Genomic DNA, 18663 nt, shown 5'->3' with positions numbered 1-18663 from the left:
AGTGCAAAAGAAACAAAATTTCCCACACAATAAGCAGCTCAAAACAAACACTTACTTACTAAAGTAACAAAAATACTTGTTCAAGGTCATGATTGTCAGTCATCAGTTAGAGAGACAGGAGGAACAATACATTGCTTTCGCCAAAGTGATATGTTACCCTCCCAAGATACAGCTGCTTTCACCTCTGTCAGTACCAGTTAACTTTGATGGTTACTTGTTACTCTAAAGGGGAAGTTAGCTACAGCAATTGAGTTGAATGATTCCATCAGGTGATCTAGTTCCCCACCCTGCTATCTCTGTCCCTTCCTTGCCTCACCCCAAATTGCTATTCATGTGACAATCACATCCTGGTTAGAGCTGGTGGTGGTAGCAGTCATGTGTGTGAGGTGTGTTGCTTGTGTGAATGTGTGTGTGTTTAGTTTGCTGAAGAAGGCTTTGGCCAAAAGCTATAATATGTAAGTCTTTTCATTGTGTCTGTCTGCAACTCAGCAAGTCTTCTTTGTGGTGAGTAGCAATCTATCCTGTTACTAATAGTTCAAAATGAAAATAATCAAGTAGTGATAATACAATATCAACAGACAGATAAAAGATCTACTCACCAAGCAGTGGCAGGGGAACATACACAAAAAAAGAATTAACTATGACAAGCTTTGAGAGCCAGTGCTTCCTTCTTCTAGCAGAAGACTTGAAGGGGAAAGAAGAGGGGTGAACGTAAAGGACTGGAGAAGTTTAGGGAAAGGGGTACAGTTCAGAAAAGTCACCCAGAATCCCAGGTCAGGGGCGACTTGCCAGATGGGATGAGAAGGAAAGACTGATTGTTAAGGACTGCACTAGATGAGATTTGCAAACCTGAGAGCTTAAAGGTGGAAGACAGGGTAATATGCAAAACAGAGGTTACTACTAAAACATTGTTCATGAGTTAATAAGAGTGAAAAGCTAAGTGCATTGTATGTAACAGAGATGGAAGGGGGGGGGGGGGGAGGCGAAAATAGACCGGCCAGAAAATGAAAGGTGTAGGAAACTAAAATGGAATGAAGAAAGAAGTAGTTACTATGAATAAATGCTGAGATGGAAGGAATGAATGTAAATGAAGACCAGATGGGTGGCAAGAACCAAGGATATGTTGTAGTGCTAGTTCCCACCTGTGGAGTTCTGAGATACTGGTGTCTGGGGGAAGAATCCAGATGGTGCGTGTGGTGAAACAGGCACCGAGGTCATGACTGTCATGTTGTACAGCATGCTCTGCAACATGATATGGTGTGTTGCCTGTATACACCCTCTGCCTATGCCCATTCATTCCGACTAACAAATGGTTGGTAATCATGCTGATGTAAAAGGCCAAACTGTGTTTACATAACAGCTGGTATATGATGTGTTGTTTTGCAGGTTTCTCTCCTTTTGATAGTATGTGTTTTGTCAGTTACAGGGCTGGAATAGGTGGTGGTAGGAGGTTGCATAGGGCAAGTCTTGCAGTGGGGACGGTCACAGGGGTACGAGCCATAGGGTAGGGAGATGGGTGCAGAAGGAGCATAGGGTTTGACAAGGATGTTGCGGAGATTGGGAGGACATCAAAGAGCTATTCAAGGTATGATGGGCAAAATCTCAGACAGAATGGATCTCATTTCAGGACATGATTTTAGGAAGTCTTGGCCTTGTCAAAGCAGCTGATTGATACATTCAAGACCAGGATAATATTGGGTGACAAGTGGTGTGCTCTGAAGTTGTTATTTGGAGGGATCAGCAGTACCATGATTGGATGTGATGGCCAGGGAAATCCGCTTTATAACTAGTTTATTGGGATAATTACGTCCAGTGAAGGCTGAAGTGAGAGTGGTGGTGTATTGCTGTAAAGAGTCTGTATCTCAACAAATACATTTGCCTCAAATGCCAAGGCTGTATGTGAGGGAATGTTTGATATTGAAAAGATGGTAACTGTCAAAATGTAAGTACTGTTGTTTGTTGGTAGGTTTGATATGGATGAGAGTGTGCAGCTGTCCCCTTGGTGAGGATGAAATCAACATCAAGGAAAGTGGCATGGGAATTGGAATAGGACCATGTGAAATTTAATTAGGATAAGGTATTTAGAGATTTCAGAAATTTTAACAGGTCAGCCTCACCATGAGTCCATACGGCAAAGATGTCATCAATGTATCTAAACCAAAGCAGGGGCTGATGGCTTATGGATCCCAGGAAAGTACTCTCCAAGTGACCCATGAAAAGGTTGCCATAGGAAGGAGCCATCCTGGTTCCCATGGCTGTATCCCTGATCTGTTTGTACGTGTGCCCCTCAAAGGTGAGGTAACTGTTGGTAAGTGTAAAGTTGATGAAGATGAGGAACAAGGGTCTCATAGGCTTGGAATCAAGTGGGTGTTGACGAGGAAATGTTCAGCAGCAGACAGACCATGTACATGGGGGACGTTGGTATAGAGAGAGATGGGATCAATGGTGACAAGCAAGTTGTGTGGTTGGTGTGGGGTGGACACGGATTTTAGACAGTCTAGGAAATGGTTGGTATCTTTAATGTAGGAGGGAAGTCTTTGTACTATGGGTTGCAGGTGTTGATCAACTAGGCAGATATACGTTCGGTGGGTGCTTTGAAGCCAGCAACTGTAGGACAGCCAGGATGATTGGGTTTGTGCATCTTAGGAAAAAGGTAAAAGGAGGAGGTGCATGGTTTGTGTGGGGTAAGAAGTTCTACGGATTGAGGTGTAAGTCCTTGTAAGGGGCCTGAGGTTTTTGAATTGTGGGGATGGGATCTTGATGGCAGATGCTGTAAGTAGAGGTGCCGGACAGCTAACGTAGACCTTCAAAGAGATAATCCTGTCAGTCAAGTACCACAGTGGTAGATCCTTTGTCTGCTAGGAGGATAATGATGGAGTGATCAGTTTTTAGGGAACATAGAGCCTGGAGTTCTGCAGAGGACAGGTCAGGGTCATGTTGTAGGGACCTGAGGAAAGCTTGTGAAGCAATGCTTCATGTGAGGAACTCTTAGAAGGCTTGTAAGGGATGGTTCTGAGGTAGTGGTGGTGGATCATGTTGGGGTCGTGGTCGGAACTGTTTAAGGCAGGATTAAATGTCAGGTTTGCTGCTAGATAGGTTTTGGGATTGTGTTGCGAAGTGATATTTCCAGTTGACATTATGTGTAAAGGAAGTAGGTCCTTCACCAAAGCAGCATGGTTAAATGCAGGTTTAGAGCTGAAAGTGAGCCCCCTGAATAATACAGATAATTCGGGGGAGTGAGAGTGCTTTGGATGAGAGGTTGAGAACACTGTACTGTTGTGGTTATTTCTTGTGGTTATGAGTTATTACAGGTCTGGGAGGCAGTGGTGAATGTTGTGGATTGTTAAGGAGGTTGGCCAAGCTCAGTTTGTAGGAGAGGAGTGGTGGTTGATGGTGTGGCACGTTCAATGTTAGGCCTTTGGGAGTAACTCCAAGGGACAAGCAGACTTCCAGAAAAGAATGTGGGACCTTAATTTTGATAATGCAAAAAAATGTTTTTGAAAATAACTGGTATAATATATGATGGGATTCATCATGGCAAGAGAGGATGGTGTGGAGTGTTAGAAATGGTGGGAGTGGCAAAACCAAGACTCAGAGGGTGGAAAAAGATAGAAAAAGGGAAGAAAAGCAGGGAAAAAATTCGGAAAGATCAGAAAACTTTATACGAAAATCGTGAGAATAGACAGTGGTTAGCAATAGGCAATGACTGGGCAAGAACTTCTTGCCACAAGAGTGGTCTATACGATCCAAAAAAATGATTGGAAAAAAAACCCCGATAGCAAAGTCGTGAAAGGAGATGAAATTTTAAGAACTGGCCAGATCGAAAGAGAAAGTCACAGGAGATAATGTAAACTACTTTGCTTGGTAAATAAAGTAATGTAGGAGATGGCAGTAAAAGTTGATCATCGTGGGTTGGCAGAAAACAAATGCACAAAAACATGAAAGAATTGCTTATAAACTGGGTAAGTGGAGGGAAGGAAAGAAAATAGCTGTCAAATTTGAAAATAAATCCGCGAGAAACAATCGGGAGAATGCCCTGCAGTGTAGTAAACTGTAGGCAAATTCATAAATAATGGTGAAATTCTTATATGCAAATTTCAAATAACAATATCCTGTCTACGTGCATGAAAATCGGTACTGGAAAATATGTAGGGGCAAAGTGTTGATTAATCTGGGTGGTGTAGATAAGTATATGATTGGAATACTAGCACAAAAGATAGAAAACTGACAATAGTTTCAACAAAGATGACAACAAAGACTGACTAGAGGGTTACATAATAAGGAATGATGGCCACATGGGCTAATATAACAACAAAAATAATCAATTATTATTGATATAAAATAAATGTATAGATGAAAAATCAAGTCACGAAGTGGCAGCAGGGGAACACACACACACACACACACACACCAAAGAATTCAACTATAACAGGCTTTTGGAGCCAGTGGCTTCTTCTTCTGGCAGAAGAGTTGAAGGGGGAAAAATAGGGGTAAAGGAAAAGGACTGAAGAGGTATTGGGAAAGGGGTGCAGTTCAGAAAAGTCACCTAGAATCCCCATATCATTTGGAGTGATTTCAGTTCCATAAGCTTCAAAGTGGAACACTACCCAGTGATAACTTTCATGTCTGTATTTCAAGATACTTTGTGTATAAGCTCCATTTACAAACTTCAGGTTACTTTTTTATGTGAGAAGATAACGATAGGGGAGTTTCTGTCTTGGAGGTCCCAAAACCTATTGTTACATTAATTTCTCAACATTAGAAGTAAATTTTGAATTAAAAACAGTGTTGGTTGCAAGACATACAGACATACATACATACATACAGTTGCTGTACCAGATGGCCTAATGGAGTGGAAGATATTATATGTAACTAATTTTTCAACCTTACTTACTGTGGTGAGAGGGATTATTTGCTGTTATAAATAAATATATGCTAGTTTAATTTCACCACCAGACTAACAATTATTTTTTGCTCAAAAGTAAATATATCAGTGTGCTAGCAAATATAGCGTGATTAATTTCTGAGATGACAACTAATTTATCATCCAAGTGGCAAACAGAAAGCAAATTTCTGATATGAGTATGTTCTAGCTTCTTTTTCATATCTTTTTTGTGCTATGAGTTACTGGTTTGGTCTGTTTTATTTATTTCTGCTCACCTCCCTCATCCTCCCTTCTCTCCCCCTCCCCCTCCCCCTCTACCCCTGCCCCTTCCCCCATCTCTGTCCAATGCAACAAAGAAAAAAATCCTTTCTGTAATTCATTCCATTCTGGGCCCATTAATATCAAATTTTGCCTTTAAGGGACAGTTTTGCTTCCTGATGTTGCTTAATGATTTCTGCTGCTGTGTTGAAATGGTAATGACATTTCCATTTTCAGTTTAGCAATCATCTTAAGTACAACAGCTGATGAACTTTTATGAGGATCCTGAATATAGGTTTTCCATTTTAAGTTCTTATCAGTAACAATGCTCAGAAATTGGGAACATTTCATTTTACATATTGATTGACTCTCATGTTAATGTATACTGGGGGAACCAGTTCAAAGCCCAATCCATGCACTTTCACCATTGTTATTGTTGATGTGTGGGATGGTGCATTATGATGGTGAAAGAGCACTTTCTTGCATGCCAATCTTTGTCTTTTTTTTCTACCAACGCAAGTTTTAAACAATTCAACAATGGACCATAATTGGATCCAGTTATGGTTCTGCTTTTTTTCAAGTAATCAATGAAGACTCTTCTATGGGAATCCCAAAAAAGTGGCCATCACCTTGCTAGCTGAGAAAATGGTTTTTGCCTCCTTCGATTCACTGTCACCAGCCTTTATCTATTGTTTTGACTTCCATTTTGACTCTGGTGCATATTAATGGATCCAGGTTCCTTCAACAGTCACAAATTGGTGCAAAATGTCTAGTGGATTGTCATAAAACACAGCCAGACATTGTTTTGAAATGTTATGTCAAATGCACTTTTGGTCGATTGTGAACATTTGTGACACCCACTTCGCACACAGCTGCTTCATAGCCAATTCTCAATGCAGGATATTATGCACTTGCTTAGTTGAGAAGCCTACAGTCTCAGCAATCTCATGAATATTTGTTTGGCAGTCTTGCATTACCATATCATGGACATTGTCAGTGGTTTCCTTAGTGGAGACTTCAGCTGCATAGCCGGAGTGCACTTTTACTTCGGTACCTGTCCGACCATGTGTAAATTCATTAATCTAAAAGTAAATGGTCTTAGTGATAGTGGAGAGTCCATGTGAACTTCATCCAATTCTTTTTTGATTTGTGCGACAGTCCAACCCTTCAGGTGAAGATGTTTAATAGCAGCGCAAAACTTGGTGTTCTCCATTTTCAATCACAGTCAACACATTGACCAATCCAGATGGCTGTCAGTAATGAACAGTGCACTGTATATTGTTGTAATTCTTTATATGATAGAATAAGCAAGCTTACCAACCATGAAGACACAGCAAAAATATTTTGTTCTTTCACGGAATTTACCACAATTTTCAAACCACCCTCATAGTAGTTATGGTTTGTGTCTAGCCACAGTCTGGAGTACTTGCTGTGATTGTCTACCATCTAGCCACAGTCTGCAGTACTTGCTGTGATTGCCTACATCTAGTTACGTAAAATTGAAGTTATGAATGTAATGACATGAAATTTATATTCCTTGAAAGAATGTTGTCTTTTATATAATGACACATTTAACATGAGTCACTAAAATTCCCCCTGGTAATGTATTGTTAGTTAAATATTTGATTATGTTGTTGGTGAATTAGTAAGTGATACATTGAATGACAAAGTGTAACTAAATTGTGATTCACCAATTACCTTTTCAAGAAGGTACATCATTTATGGCTTTATTTAACAGTGGCAGTGACAAAGTAAACGTTACCTCACAAACAGTGACTTGCGACATATCATATAATATTAGGGTTGTTTCAACTCTGAGGCTTTGTTCCAAATGATTCAGCAGTTGATCTCTAGGATTTTAATTGTTTCATCTGTGGAAGGTATTTGTTTGAGCCTTACATTAAGAATTAAGCATCGTCTACAACAATCACTGTCTGTATTGGAGGGAAAGTTGCCTGAGCTTAAAAAACAAGCTTGTGTGCACTCACAAAACAGTCAGTCACCTTGATAGCAGTCTCTGATGTGTAGTGCACCTCATTGAACCTTTTAAGGTGGATTTACATTTCTTGGCCCTATGGCACAAGTCAAAGAAATTATGGCCTAGCCTGTCGCAGAACCTTTGAAGTATCTGCTTAAATTCTTCTAATCAGCTCAGAACCAGAATGTCCCAATCAGTTCTGGGGATAATGCTGCATAATATGGGCATCCTTGAAACTGTGTGGGCAAGGGTAGCCTTCTCAACCTTTCTGCCAGTTACTGGAATGAATCATTTGGAGTATACATCAACCTAAACATGTAAGTGTTGATCCTAGCAAGAAAATAAGTAACTTTTCTGGTTTCTTGATTGGTCATTGGTGCTGGCAACAAAACTGAATTTTTTAATAAATTTAGACATTGTGTTTCACAGTTGTGTGCTAATAATGAGCATACATATTGTGGAGTTCTTAACCACACAAATGCCACTGAAAGTGTAATGTTTTCTACATCTACTCTGCAAGCCACCATAAGGTGCCTGGCCTGCTTTCTTTTCTGTTCGCTTCACAAATAGAGCAAGGGAAAAATGACTGCCTATATGCCTCCATGTGAGCCCTAATTTCTCTTATTGTATGTTCGTAGCCATTATGTGAAAGATACATTGGTTGCAGTAGAATCATTCTGAAATCAGCTTCAAATGCAGGTTTTCTAAATTTTCTCAATACAATTTCAAAGTCCCCTTCCCTCCAGGAATTTCCATTTGAGTTTCCAAAGCATTGCCATAATACTTGCATGCTGACCGAACCTACTGGTGACAAATCTAGCAGCCCACCTCTGAATTGCTTCGACATCTTTCTTTAATACGACATGGTGGGGATCCCAAACACTCAGAAGTACTCAAGAATGGGTTGTGATACTGTTCTACATGTGGTCTCCTTCACAAATGAACCATGCTTTCCTAAAACTCTTCCAATAAAATGAAGTCAACTATTCATCATCCGTACTACATTCCTTACATGCCCGTTCCATTTCAGATTATTTTGCAATATTACACCTTGATATTTTATTGACCTGACTGCGTCAAGTAGCACACTGCTAATGCGGCATTCAAACATTACAGGATTGTTTTCTTACTCATTTGCATTAATGTGCATTTTTCTACTCTTAGGGCTAGCTGTCATTCATCACATCAATTGGAAATTTTGTGACCAAGTGAGGTAGCGCAGTAATTAGCACACTGACCTGGCACCCACATTTGGGAAGATGACAGTTCAGACCTGCATCCATCTATCCTGATTTAGGTTTTTCCTGATTCCCCCAAATTGCTTAAGGCAAATACTGGGATGGTTTGTGCGGCATGCATGTTTCCTTCTCCATCCTTCCCTAATCTGAGCTTATGCTCTGTCTGTAATGACCTTGTTGTCGTTGAGATGTTAAACAATAATTTTGTCCTCCATAGAAATTTTGTCTATGTCATCTTGTGCCCTCCTGTATCTCCTTGTATACTTGTAGCAGCTCATGAACATATCATTGTCCATTAAGTTGTCTATTCTCTCTGACATACTGAAGTCTGTGAATCCTAATGATAGTTTCTTTAGCTATTAAAAATACTGTTGTTTCCACCTTTTATTTATAATTATTATCTAGTTTCTAATGGCAAACAAGTGTTCTTTGAGAGATTTACTAAAGGAAGTATGTCTGACAAATTCCTACTGAAGTACCTAACAGTATTTTAAAAATGCTCTACAAGTTAATTAAATAATGTGTCTGCATTTTATTTTTCTTAGTTTTGTGTAAGAAATTAATGATAGACATTTTCACAGCTTCATCTTTCATTACTGGTGTTAAGTTTTATGTTTTATTTCTATTTGTTACTTAATATCAGTCTCATATTCCACAGGATGGATGCCAGTAGAGTGGATAACACATTTCAGATTGAAGACAGACTACCGAGACCTGGACCTAGAAGTAATCCTAATATTGATTTAAAATATATATCATATGGTTTTGCATACCTACAAGATATCATAGAACATAGTATTATAAGTGAACAAACTGGCTCAAATAGAACAATTGGCATTGTGCTTCAGCAGTTCCCATATCCATGCTATGTGATTGACAGGTATGGAGTAAATGTATAATTTATGTTAATCAATGTAAATACGTACAGAATTAAGTGAATGGTGATGAGCAAATTTAAAGTATCTTAACCATAAACATTTTGCTTGCAGATTTATTCTGGCGATCTCGCGCCAACTTCCTATGTTTATGACCCTCTCATGGGTGTACAGCTGTGCAATGATAACTAAATCAGTGGTGTATGAAAAGGAACATCGTCTCAAAGAAACCATGAAAATAATGGGCCTTGGAAATAGTGTTCATTGGTTAGGCTGGTTCATTGACAGTATTATACCAATGCTTTTAACTATTATATTGCTAACTCTTATTCTTGTTGTAAGTACAGCTCAGTGCAGAATTCTGTAGCATTATTTCATGATTACATACTTCTTGTTGTTAAGACTGGATTAATGCACTAATTTCTTATTGCTTTTTTTATAGTATGGAAAAATTCTTGAACACTCAGATCCATCTGTAGTGTTTTTGTTTCTCCTACTAAACTGTGTTGCAACCATCAGTTTGAGCTTCCTCATATCAACATTTTTTTCAAGAGCAAATTTGGCTGCTGCAGCTGGAGGAATAATTTTTTTTGTCTTTTATTTACCATATCCAACTATGGTCATATGGGAGCAGGATCTCACTTCAACTCCAAAGATAATAGCAGTGAGTATATCATATTTCTGTTGCCAAGTTTGAATATTTCTTAATAAAAATATGAAAATTATTAAAATAAAATGTGATAATACTAAAATGTCCATGTGTGTGTGTGTGTGTGTGTGTGTGGTTTTTTTTTTTAAATGGCTGAAATGATAGAAAATTTCTGGACTTGACGGACTAAAGTTGCATATAATTAGTGTGAAGTGGCAGGAAAAAATTGAAAAACAACTAAAAGGCAAAGGAAATGGACATGGAATTAGCAGGAAAGGATGGAAGAGAGAGCTTGCAAGTGGCAGCTAGGAAATTGATTGAGAGACTGTTGATTGTATTATTGAACATTTTGTGTGATTAAAGTCAGGAAGGCAACTTTGGGAAAATTTCATATGATATAGGTGTTTTCTATAAAGAAAGATATTACTTCAAAGCAATGTTAATTTTTTCTCCAGTGTACCATACTACGTACCATGTTTACCTTAGTACAGAGAGAAAAAGTTAAGTACATTAATGAACACAATTGGGGCAATAGATAAGATATCATACATTCTGTGAAGATAATCATTTCATTCAAACTGACACAATAAAGGTGAGTATGGAAAGAAAAGCCATTACCTGCATCATTGTGATCGTGATGAGACTGACTATGGTGGCCAGTCTGAACATTCACACTATGCAGCTGCTAATATCAATAAAGTATCCACCTTTAGGGATTATTGTGTGACGAACATGTATTCTAACGTTCTGATGACTTAAAGTGTGAGTGTGGATCTGGGTTATATCAACTTATTCCCCCAAATCACCTTCCACTTCTTTACGAGGTGACTTTCTTGGAATTTGCAGCCACTCTTCTTTACTGAATAGCTGGCTGCTGGAAACCCTCTTGACTTCTTCTCCATCGAATAACGCTTGGTACAGGAAATTTTAGACTCTTTCTACATATGAAATAAGTAGATGTACAAACTTCACTTTTCGTCAACTAACAATGTGTTTGACCTCCATACACAATAAAAATTTCACTTTCCACATGAATATGTAACTTCGTGCAAGTATCTTGTACAGTCGGACGTTAGAAACAAATTTAATTACAGTTAAAAGAAAGTTGGCTTGGATACCATGATCTTTCTTAACATGAATCATAAAATGAGTCTTGCCTCTAACAATGTTGCATCACGTCTACAAGACTACTTTTTTCAACTGTTCTTGTTTTAATAACAATAGTCAGTGACCCAATAAGCACAGAGCTGCGTATAAACTCCATGGTTCTTCCTTACACACTCACTAAAACATCTATAGATAGCCAGACAGATGCCTGTCAGTGCCGTCTGACCGCAATGTCTACTTTCTTCTCGTGACTGCTTTTAAACCTGCGTACACAAGCATGTGACGCACAGTAGGTAGGATTCTACCATCCCACACTCATATCCAGAATATTGTGTGTTCAAGACAGTAGAAGGCTGAGTGGTTCTAGAATTTACACAGAAATTCTCGAATCACTACAGTATGGAATGTTAGCATGAAATCTTTTTGGGTGTGGGGTCACATGATATTGCAAATAACTATTACTGATGTAAGCAACATTTCGGCCACAGTTATAGTGGCTTTCTTCGGAGTCTAATGCAGTATTTTTGTTTTCCCGTCACTTCTGTTTTGCCATGAATGCTTGGCTGAGCATGAAATTGCATCACAGTTGAGAAACAAAAATATTATTGGTTACTGGGTGTGGAAGAAGGAGGAAACATTATTGTAATAAGCCCTTGCTGCTGATTCTGATACCAGATGACAGATTCGCTATAAGGCCCTGTGATGCCATGGAGCAACATAGGGTTTGTGAGTACACTAGAAGACAGAGTAGAGTGGAAGCCAACATACAGGGTGTTACAAAAAAGTATGGCCAAACTTTCAGGAAACATTCCTCACACACAAAGAAAGAAAATATGTTATGTGGACATGTGTCCAGAAACACTTATGTTCCATGTTAGAGCTCATTTTATTACTTCTCTTCAAATCACATTAATCATGGAATGGAAACACACAGCAACAGAACGTACCAGCGTGACTTCAAATGCTTTGTTACAGGAAATGTTCAAAATGTCCTCCGTTACATGCATCCACCCTCTGTCGCATGGAATCCCTGATGCGCTGATGCAGCCCTGAAGAATGGCGTATTGTATCACAGCCGTCCACAATACGAGCATGAAGAGTCTCTAAATTTGGTACCGGGGCTGCATGGACAAGAGCTTTCAAATGCCCCCATAAATGAAAGCCAAGAGGATTGAAGTCAGGAGAGTGTGGAGGCCATGGATTTGGTCCACCTCTACCAATCCATCGGTCACCAAATCTGTTGTTGAGAAGCATATGAACACTTCAACTGAAATGTGCAGGAGCTCCATCATGCATGAAGCACATATTGTGTCGTACTTGTAAAGGCACATGTTCTAGCAGCACAGATAGAGTATCCCGTATACAATCATGATAACGTGCTCCATTGAGCGTAGGTGGAAGAACATGGGGCCCAATCAAGACATCACCAACAATGCCTGCCCAAAATCTGTGTTGATGACGTGATTGCACAATTGCGTGCGGATTCTCGTTAGCTCACACATGTTGATCGTGAAAATTTACAATTTGATCATGTTGGAATGAAGCCTCATCTGTAAAGAGAACATTTGCACTGAAATGAAGATTGACACATTGTTGGATGAACCATTCGCAGAAGTGTACCCGTGGAGGCCAATCAGCTGCTGATAGTGCCTGCACACGCTGTACATGGTACGGAAACAACTGGTTCTCCCGTAGCACTCTCCATACAGTGACGTGGTCAACGTTACCTTGTACAGCAGCAACTTCTCTGACGCTGACATTAGGGTTATCGTCAACTGCACGAAGAATTGCCTCGTCCATTGCAGGTGTCCTCGTTGTTCTAGGTCTTCCCCAGTCACGAGTCATACGCTGGAATGTTCTGCACTCCCTAAGACGCCGATCAATTGCTTCGAACGTCTTCCTGTCGGGACACCTTCGTTCTGGAAATCTGTCTCGTTACAAACGTACCGCGCCATGGCTATTGCCCCGTGCTAATCCATACATCAAATGGGCATCTGCCAACTCCGAATTTGTAAACATTGCACTGACTGCAAAACCACGTTCATGATGAACACTAACCTGTTGATGCTACGTACTGATGTGCTTGATGCTAGTACTGTAGAGTAATGAGTCTTATGTAAACACAAGCACCGAAGTCAACATTACCTTCCTTCAATTGGGCCAACTGGCGGTGAATCGAGGATGTACAGTACATACTGACGAAACTAAAATGAGCTCTAACATGGAAATTAAGCATTTCCGACACATGTCCACATAACATCATTTCTTTATTTGTGTGTGAGGAATGTTTCCTGAAAGTTTGGGCGTACCTTTTTGTAACACCCTGTATATGGGCATGTACTTACACACCCATTCCCACCACCACCAGGCTCAGAAGAACTCAATCATCCTTTCCCTGACTATTTGTGCACAGTGCCTAAGTGATGCTCTCAGTGTATGATCTGAACTTGAAAAGCTATGAACAATGTTCTTGGCCAATGGTTACAACCCCAAATTGATCCTCACTGCCATGAGAATGAATAAAAGAATCCAAGATGGGCAGGACATAAACAAATAGCAGCCTGCAGAGTGCTTACCTTACGTGAATAATGTCACTGACAGAAATAGTAAACACCTTCACTGGGCAGATCTCCAGCCCACCTTCTGTGTCACCCACAAAATCCAGGATGTTCTAGGCTCCACCAGGGACAAGACAGATTCTCTGCATGCTGCAGGCATGGACAGAGTGACTGTGAATATGGAGGTTTCATCATGAAAATTGGCAAGCCAGTAGCAACATGTATACGGGGGCCATGAATGGTACATTCGGCTTGTGCAGCACAACAAATCTACAATGGCTGAACACCAGGAACATTGCGGCAAGAAAATGAAATTCAGTGAAACTTGAATACTTGCCAAGCTAAGAGGGATGATGAAATGCAAGATCAGAGAGGCCACTGAAATATTAAAAACACCCTAACGACATGAATGTAGAGGGTCGACTTACACTTGCATCATCCTGGCTGCCAACTATCAGAGTCCAACAAGCTGCACTTCCAACAAGAGATGCGCACATTGCCACCGGGTAAATGCCACAACATGGCCTAAAATCTTCATTCCTTCCACGACAGGAAACATATTACAATAAAGCTTGCTACTCCTTCCACCATCAGTGACCAATAAAATTGTTTCTCACTTCTGATGCGATCTCATGCATAGTAGAGCAGTCATGACAAAATATAAGTGACTTAGGAAAACAAAAATACACCATTAGTCCCAGAAGTAGGCCACTGTCATGGCCAAATGTTCATTTCATCAATGATAATTAATTACAATATGATGTAGTTCCATGCCCAGTAAACTTCTATGTTAACTGTCTCTGGCTGTAGAAGCCAACACAAAATATGGAATGACTGCTCACCAACTAGCACTGCAGACAATATGGCAAGTCAGAGTTGGGAACCCTCTAAACTTGAATGCATACATCTTGCAGTAAATAACTACTTAATGGCCATTTTGATTTGAGGGTACTGCTAGCATGTGAATATGTGTGAACTGGTTGTGTTGAGTCAAGGTTATGACATTTAGAAACATTCCACCCTGAGCTGAGACAGCAGAATACATTGGCCTGCCAAAGTTTATTACTGTTCATATAACCTGCCAAACTCATCGGGCCCTTGCATACTTATGCAAGGTGTGTTTGTCATAGGGCCTACTGCCACATGCGAATTCCTTGAACATCAGCCTTCTGGTCTGGCTGAAAAACAGTGGTAGTAGTGGATTGTGGGAACTCGGAATGGGGCATGCGTCGCTGTTTCTGCACTCATAAGTTTTTGCATGGAGTTTGGCTAAATACATAATAATAGAGACCTTAAAACTACTATTACTACCTTTTTTAGTGGCAGTAAAATGCAGAATTTAGGATCCACAGATTGGTTAGTGGAGTTGTAAAAGGAGTTAAATTGAGGTCAAAAAGGGTTCACTAGGGATGTGATTAAATGGGATTAAAATTAGATCAGATGTTTTACTTTAGAGAAACATAGCATGGAGAAAAATTGAGTGTAATCTTTATTTTAAATTTGAAAATTAAAAAGTGTGACAGATATTGAAATAATCTCAAACAGAATAGCAAGAACAGTTTTAAAAATAAACCAAAAATTTTGCATGGAAATAATTAAAGTCTTTGCACCAACATACTCGCATTCTGATGAGAAAGTAAAGGAGCTCTACGAAGAGTTACACATAATGATAAATGACAGGAAGTCTCCATATGATATGGTGATGGGATATTTGAATTCAATACTGACTACTGTAGATGATGTAGCCGACAGTTGCACAGTTGCGTTTAACTGTTCTTTACCTTCACTGTTAAGCATCATTACCAGGTTGCAGGCAAACATCAGCATACTGCTACAATAGTTTGCTGTTGAACATCTATGAGAAGTAAATACCCAAGCATACAATTCACAGTTCTTGAGGATAATAAGGTACACTTGACACTATTTCTCAAATAAATTGAATAGACATTGTCATTGTTCCAATCCATGACATATTTATGTTAGACTAATTCCACTGTTAAGTTGATACATTGTTGCTACTTGAAACAGTACATAATTTCCTTCTGAAAATTGGCTATGGACTGGCTGACTCGGGACCAAAAACCGGGCCTTTATATATATCCTCACAATAATAGGCACTGAAACTATACATTGTTCAGTATTTAAGTTACAAAAATTACAGTTAAAACATAAAGCATTCAATTAACTGTGTACATCAAAAAATTCCTTCTTTTTAACAGTTCCTTATATCACAAAGGTTAGGCTGAATTAAAATTATTTGTTTAAACAATGAAATTAACAGACAGAGTTCCACAAACATTGCTTTTGACAAATCTGGTAATTATTTTGGAATTGAATAAAGGCTGGCTTTGCTAACATGTTTTCGAATAGAGCCCAATAAGTACTTTAAGAATCCTAGTAGTTCTTCTTCAAAACGTTTATAATTATTGCAGAATTTATCTTTGTTTGCAAGTTAACAATAGAATCTAAGTCACAATACAATTACTGGTTTCACCCTATGTTGTTGTTGTGGTCTTCAGTCCTGAGACTGGTTTTATGCAGCTCTCCATGCTACTCCATCCTGTGCAAGCTTCATCTTCTCCCAGTACCTACTGCAGCCGACATCCTTCTGAATCTGCTTAATGTATTCATCTCTTGGTCTCCCTCTACGATTTTTACCCTCCACGCCGCCCTCCAATACTAAATTGGTGATCCCTTGATGCCTCAGAATATGCCCTAACAACTGATCCCTTCTTCTAGTCAAGTTGTGCCACTAACCCCTCTTCTCCCCAATTCCATGCAATACCTCCTCATTAGTTACGTGATCTACCCATCTAATCTTGAGCATTCTTCAGTAGCACCACATTTTGAAAGCTTCTGTTCTCTTCTTGTCTAAATTATTTATCATCCATGTTTCACTTCTGTACATGGGCACACTCCATACAAATACTTTCAGAAACGACTTCCTGACACTTAAATCAATACTCGATGTTAACAAATTTCTCTTCTTCAAAAATGCTTTCCTTGCCTTTGCCAGTCTACATTTTATATCCTGTCTACTTTGACCATCATCAGTTATTTTGCTCCCCAAATAGCAGAAATCCTTTACTACTTTAAGTGTCTCATCTGCTAATCTAATTCCCCTCAACATCACCTGACTTAATTCGACTACATTCCATTATCCTTGTTTTGCTTTTGTTGATGTTCATCTTATACCCTCCTTTCAAGACACTGTCCATTCTGTTCAACTGCTCTTCCAGGTCCTTTGCTGTCTCTGACAGAATTACAATGTCATCGGCGAACCTCAAAGTTTTTATTTCTTCTCCATGGATTTTAATGCCTACTCCGAACTTTTCTTTTGTTTCCTTTACTGCTTGCTCAATATACAGATTGAATAGCATTGGGGATAGGCTACAACCCTGTCTCACTCCCTTCCCAACCACTGCTTCCCTTTCATGCCCCTCAACTCTTATAGCTGCCATCTGGTTTCTGTACAAATTGTAAATAGCCTTTCGCTCCCTGTATTTTACTCCTGCCACCTTCAGAATTTGAAAGAGAGTATTCCAGTCAACATTGTCAAAAGCTTTCTCTATGTCTACAAATGCTAGAAACGTAGGTTTGCCTTTCCTTAATCTTTCTTCTAAGATAAGTCGTAGGGTCAGTATTGCCGCACGTGTTCCGACAATTTTACGGAATCCAAACTGATCTTCCCCGAGGTCAGCTTCTACCATTTTTTCCATTCGTTTGTGAAGAATTTGCGTTAGTATTTTGCAGCTGTGACTTATTAAACTGATAGTTCGGTAATTTTCACATCTGTCAACACCTGCTTTCTTTAGGATTGGAATTATTATATTCTTCTTGAAGTCTGAGGGTATTTTACCTGTCTCATACATCTTGCTCACCAGATGGTAGAGTTTTGTCAGGACTGGCTCTCCCAAGGCCGTCAGTAGTTTCAATGGAATGTTGTCTACTCCGGGGGTCTTGTTTCGACTCAGGCCTTTCAGTGCTCTGTCAAACTCTTCATGCAGTATCATATCTCCCATTCCATCTTCATCAACATCCTCTTCCATTTCCATAATATTGTCCTCAAGAACATCACCCCTGTATAGACCCTCTATATACTCCTTCCACCTTTCTGCTTTCCCTTTCACCCTATAACAAAAGATATTAACTAGGAATAGTCAAAATAAATTAAAAAACTAAGCACAAAATTAGAACTGGTGCTATATTCTTTAAGACTGAGGGCCAACCTTTCTCTTTCATGGGAATGCAGATTATAGTCCTGTATGTCAATGGTAATTAGGCAAAAATGAAAATAAAATGAATTTATGGAGGCTGACGGCAAAAAAGAGAGGAAGTAAAAGGATCCCACCTTGCTTCATCACACATTGAGTCTCTTGAACTGTCACTGGTTAGTACAAATGACAATTTTTTTTTTGCAACTGGTAGCCAGGAATTCAATGGGACTGATATGTTCAGCAGTTGCAGGACATGACAGTATTACAATAAATGTGATCTGTTTCCTCATCGGTCCATTACTGCCCATAATATTTTTAACCATTCTCTCACCTCCAGTATTTTCCCAATAGCCTGGAAAGGAAGACTCATAAAACCTCTATCGACAAAGGAATCTGACAAAAGACGGGCCCATTTGCATTCTACATTATATAAGGCTTTAGAATACATTGTTCATGATCACCTTACCAAATACTTAACATCAGATAACCTTCTGGATGAATACCAATCTGTTTACCAGAAAACCTGCTGCACAATGAGTGCTCTTATAAAACTTATGGACGAAATGAATCAATCTATAGACAAACAAGATGCAACTGTTGTGTGCTTTTTGGATATCAACAAAGCTTTCGACATTGTTGACTTTGATATTCTTCTTGTTAAACTCAAGAATCAAATTTTCTTCAAGTGGTGTACAGAAGTTCCAGTCATTCCTTACATACTGGGTCTAATTATTGGAACAGAGAGGCCACAATCGAAGAATGTGGTATCAGAGGTCCCACAGGGATCAGTATTGGGCACACAACTTTTCTAATTTGTAAATGATGTGTCGACTGTTATCTCCCATTGCAAATTTCGTTTATATGCCGATGATCTTCAGTTATACTTAAGTGCATGCAT

At 39.3% G+C, this 18663-nt stretch overlaps 1 protein-coding gene across 4 annotated transcripts in view; it reads left to right on the top strand.

The window, feature by feature from the left end:
* LOC126457215 (ATP-binding cassette sub-family A member 7-like) overlaps window positions 1-18663 on the top strand; it is a 594847-nt gene that overhangs the window by 179219 nt on the left and 396965 nt on the right. For all 4 annotated transcript variants that reach the window (XR_007585450.1, XM_050093334.1, XM_050093335.1 and 1 more), the window contains exons 15-17: window positions 9018-9239; window positions 9349-9571; window positions 9677-9898. Coding sequence is in view for 3 of the 4 variants with exons in the window: in XM_050093334.1 (XP_049949291.1) it covers window positions 9018-9239; window positions 9349-9571; window positions 9677-9898 (667 nt within the window). In the remaining variant the exon portion in view is untranslated. The remainder of the gene's footprint in view (window positions 1-9017; window positions 9240-9348; window positions 9572-9676; window positions 9899-18663) is intronic.

Source organism: Schistocerca serialis, chromosome 2 (genome assembly GCF_023864345.2).
Source record: "Schistocerca serialis cubense isolate TAMUIC-IGC-003099 chromosome 2, iqSchSeri2.2, whole genome shotgun sequence".
Lineage (NCBI taxonomy): Eukaryota > Metazoa > Arthropoda > Insecta > Orthoptera > Acrididae > Schistocerca > Schistocerca serialis.
Note: the sequence above shows the minus strand (reverse complement) of the source record. Positions and strands in the feature narration are given on the sequence as shown.